Source organism: Rhagoletis pomonella, unplaced genomic scaffold, assembly GCF_013731165.1.
Source record: "Rhagoletis pomonella isolate Grant_MI unplaced genomic scaffold, Rhpom_1.0 Rhpom_scaffold_11255, whole genome shotgun sequence".
In the NCBI taxonomy this organism is placed as follows: domain Eukaryota; kingdom Metazoa; phylum Arthropoda; class Insecta; order Diptera; family Tephritidae; genus Rhagoletis; species Rhagoletis pomonella.
This window is the reverse complement of record NW_023469780.1, coordinates 1-4,358: the sequence shown is the minus strand read 5'-3', so window position 1 is coordinate 4,358 and position 4,358 is coordinate 1. Positions and strand designations below refer to the sequence as shown.

The 4,358-nt window shown below is 56.2% G+C and overlaps 1 protein-coding gene across 1 annotated transcript; it reads right to left on the bottom strand.

Annotated features, from left to right (window-relative positions):
- Window positions 1-329: 329 nt before the first annotated feature.
- Window positions 330-1,292, bottom strand: LOC118756631. The gene has a single exon (XM_036491387.1). The coding sequence runs from the start codon at window positions 1,290-1,292 to the stop codon at window positions 330-332; it is 963 nt and encodes a 320-aa protein (XP_036347280.1).
- Window positions 1,293-4,358: the final 3,066 nt, after the last annotated feature.

The window sequence follows — 4,358 nt, the reverse complement described above, 5'->3', positions numbered from 1 at the left end:
TGTGTCACCCTTCCTACTTTCCTGGAGTCGGCCACCCAAATGTTGATGTCGTGCCAACACTCGCTATCTGTTATATGGTGGGTCATCTCCTGGTTGGCGAGGGCGAGCAGGTACCAATGGTTCGAGACATTGTGTGGCGCGAGGACAACCCGTTGGCCGAAAAGGTCGGTGTGGCGTAGCCACCGGTGGATGCGCTGATAATTCTCTCCCCTGTCGGGTTTTCTCAATTGCCAGACAACGAATGGGCTGAGTACGGTACCTCGTATGTTGAGCGTGGCTTCCAGGCCCTTTGCCCAGGCATCGATGACTGTGTCTGTCACCCAATAGGGTCATGTCAGTGTCCGCAGGTCGGCCTCATACAGCGCTATTCCGCCTGGTCCTGGCGGGAAAATTGCTCGCGGGCCTGTCGACGCCTGCGGTGGTTGTTCCTCGTCCGAGGATAGCTCGATTTCAAGGTGTTCGGCCAACGACATGTCGGTGTCCTGGTTAGCCGGTCTGTCGCTGGCGGGACTCTCGCCTGTTGGGCTATCGGTGGTCGTGCTGGTGTCCGATGAGGTGGTGTGCGATGCGCTGTAGCTTGTTGTACTTTCGTTGGGCGGGCTACCAGTGGACGCAGTCTTGCCCATGTCCATTCCGCTCCCGTGTCTAGTGTCGTGATCTGAAGCTACCCTCCTCACCGAGAAGGCGGCTGCCCCGGCGGTGTTGTACCTGTCGTCCCCCGAAGGACTGAAGGATGGGGAAGAGGCTAGGGTGCGCCCGGTGATTTCCTCGGCGGCGCGCGCTGCGTTGGTGAACGCCGCTGTCGCGTGTACGGCGGCCGTGCGCGCGGCGAGGGTCTGTCGTGCAGTTGCTTGGGCTGTGACGGCGCGTGCTGTTGTAGCCTGTGCGGTGTCGGCATTTTCAGCGTGGGTGCCCGCCGTCATGCTGGCTGTGGTCGCGTACCTTGCGGCTGCGTTAGCGGCGATCGCGTGCACTGACAGAGCGCGGGTCATTTCCGCGTGGATGGTGACGGCATGTCTGCTGGCATCGCGTGCGACGGCGGTCCGCCTAGCGGCTAACTGGGCCGCCATTGCTGGCTGCTGGTTGCGCGTCTCTCCAGTAGCGTGCGTGAGTGCCGCGTACATCGCGGCGGCGTCGGCGGCTTCGGCGCGTGCGCGGGCAGCATCCCGTGGGCCTATGGTCGGCCCCACGCCAAGCATCTGGGTCCGCGGTCGCTTCGCATTTTCCTCGGCTATGCGTTCACGCAAGCGCTTCACACCCTTTTCCATCTTGTCTAATCCTTCCATGTTCATGGTTGATTGATTTTAACCTTTTTACAAAATTCTTCCATTTATTCACGTGTGGTTGGTCCGCTAGTTGACGATCGAATGACGGTTTCCACTGATGCGACGGTCTTGCTAACTTTATTTATTTTATTTTAAATTCCCTTCCCTCTTTTTTTTTCGTTGGGGTTAGAACTTTAATTTAATTTCTGTTATGGTTCTTTTCCTCCTTTTCCGTGCTGCTAAGTTGTTGTGATTCGGCCGTCTTGTACGCCTTCAGGTCGGCCAGGTTCGCCGTTCTTGTCCTTCCGTCGTCGGTCTTCCGTAGCTCCACGATGACCGGGGAAACGTATCGGAGTATCTGGTAGGGGCCGGCATATTTAGGGGCTAGTTTCGCCGCAAACCCCTCTGCTGCCTTAGATAGATGACGTTCTTTGGTGAGGACCAGCTCGCCGACTTTTGGGTTCCACTCCCGGCGACGCAGGTTATAATGGCGCGCTTGGTCGGTCGTGGCACGTTCCATATTTTGTCTGACGATCCTGAATGCTTCCTGCATCCTTGTGGACTTTTTCTCGGCCGTCGGGGCTATTTCGCCTGTCCCTATATTTATTTCGTCGAAGAGTGCTCCTGGTAGTCGTGGTTCTCGTCCTTGCACCAGGAACGCCGGGCTGTATCCTGTGGAGACTGTGACGCTCGTATTTACGGCGAGTGTGATTTCTGGGAGGAGGTCATCCCACCGCCTATGTTGTGTCTTCGTAAGCTGTGCGATAATTCGCTTTACAGTGCGGTTGGCGCGCTCCATCGGGTTTTCTTGAGGTGTATACGGGGCCGTAAATTGTTGGCGCACCCCCACCTCCTGGAGGTAGCGCTGCCAGAGCGTGCTAGTAAATTGTACACCATTGTCCGAGATGAAGACTTTGGGTATACCAAATCGGGCGAGGATACGCTCCCTAAACGCGCGGCGAAGTCCTTCCGCTGTGGCCTGTCTCATGGGGACCAACTCGACCCACTTGCTAAATCTGTCGAAAAACACAAGTAGCATGGTGTTGCCATGCGTGGACCGTGGTAGGGGTCCGATGAAATCGGCACACACCGTGTCGAAAGGTTCTTGAGCGACCTGCGAGAGCATCTTGCCGGCTGGTTTGTGTTGTGCCTCCTTGTACTTCTGGCAGGACTCGCATTGACGGATGTACCGGCTGATGTCGCGAAACATTCCTGGCCAATAATACCGATTGGAAATCCGTGCTACTGTTCGGCGAATACCCATATGCCCCGCGCTTGGTATGTCGTGGTTTTCCCTCAGTACTCGTCGACGGAGGGGGCTGGGCACACACAGTTTCCAGGGGACTGCTTCCTCGTCCTGGGATCGACACGGGATATGACGGTAGAGCTGCCCCTCCTGTATCATGTAATCGGCGTATTTCTCCGGGTTGGTACGCATTTCTTCGACCCGTCTGTGCCACCACTTGCATCGTGGTTCCGCCACTGTTGTTCGTAGTAGCGTCTCTAGTGGCTGTCGAGACAGTGCGTCCGCGACTAAGTTCAGTTTTCCTTTGCGGTACTCGATGTCGAAGGCGTGTTGTTGCAACTCCAGGGCACTGTGCGGACTGCGAGACGGCTCAATACATCCTTTCTTGAGTAGCTCATCGATTTCCGTGTCGATTACAGATTGCATCGCAGGGTTGCGCGGGAAGTACCGCTGTTTGATGGGACGTTCATCAGTCATGATGATCCGGTGCTCTCCCACGGTGGCTACTCCGCTAATATTCTCGAATTTTTGCAGTTCTTCGGCTAGAAAGTCGCGTATGCGGGCAGCCTCATCTTCGTGGTTGAGATCATCGTGTTCAATTCTATTGATATTCTCCCTTGCGGACCGTCGCCTTGTATGGCGCCTCCCTTTTCTGCTCCTTGGTGGGCTATGGTTCGTCATGGCGGGTGGTTCGGGGTTCTCGGTGCTTGGTGTTGGCTCGCTGAGTGTCGCCGACGTGGGTTGTATAGGTGGTTCCGTCAATACGACGCGGTGCCCGCCGCAGGACACCGTAGCTCCCATTCCCCCTAATGTGTCTAGGCCCAAAATTATGTCGTCAATTGCTCCAGGCATGACATACAGAACGGCGTTGTGGGTCGTTTGCCCGAGGCGGATTACGGTCCTCACGGCCTCGGATATTTGGTTACTGGTACCATCGGCCATAAGGATTCCTATGGCCACAGTTATCTTTTTGCCTCTCCCCAATCTAACCAATTGCTCCGCCATGCTGGCGGACACGAAGCTTCTCGAGGCTCCTGTGTCGATGACGGCTTCCGCGGGCGCTCCACCCAACGAGATTAGGGCATAGAGGCGGCCGCGTTCCTGGCTCAAAATTATTGGTTGTCCGGCGCTGTACTCGGGGGCTTCATCGCGCCGGTCCTCTGATGAAGCCCTCTCTCGTTTCCCGGACGCCTCCGGCAGCACTCTATTGTCCGTATGTCGGCCCGGCCACACTCCCAACAGAACAGCTTCTGTGGGTTACGGCACCTTCGGGCGTAGTGTCCCTCTTGGCCACACCTCCTGCATGTGTTGCCGCTATGATCAGTTTGAATTGTGGCTCTCGAAGCGGGTGGGGTCCTCGCGGCGTTATTATACGATGCCTCTCGATGATGCTGTTCCCTGCGTGGTGGTGGTCGTCGCTGAAATGCCTGTCTCGGTGGGGATGGTCACCAACGTGCCTCGCTACTTCATGCCGTGATACTTCTGGGGCACGTCGACGACTTTCTTGTATGCCTTCGTACTCTTCCGCGAGCGCTAGAAGCTCCGGCAAGGTGTTAAAATCCCGCCGTTTAATGTACAGTAAGTAATCGGCGTGACTATTGCGGAAGATTCTCTCCAACCGTTGTTCGTTGCTGTAGGCTGCACGTCGCATCAGGTTCTGGATCGCGATCACGTAGTCCTTAAATTTTTCTCGCGGGCGCTGCCTCCGTTGCCTGATGTCGTCTTCCAAACGCTCAAAATACTGGGCCGGCAGAAAAAAATTCAGGAAATCACGTTTGAATGAGTGCCAGGTGCTCCAGTGTTCGTTGTTGTTGCGGTACCACTGGAGGGCAGTGCCGCTTAGCAAT

What these genes read in the sequence shown, in the direction of transcription:
- LOC118756631 (XM_036491387.1), bottom strand. Translation starts at nt 1,292, where the DNA reads ATGAACATGGAAGGATTAGACAAGATGGAAAAGGGTGTGAAGCGCTTG.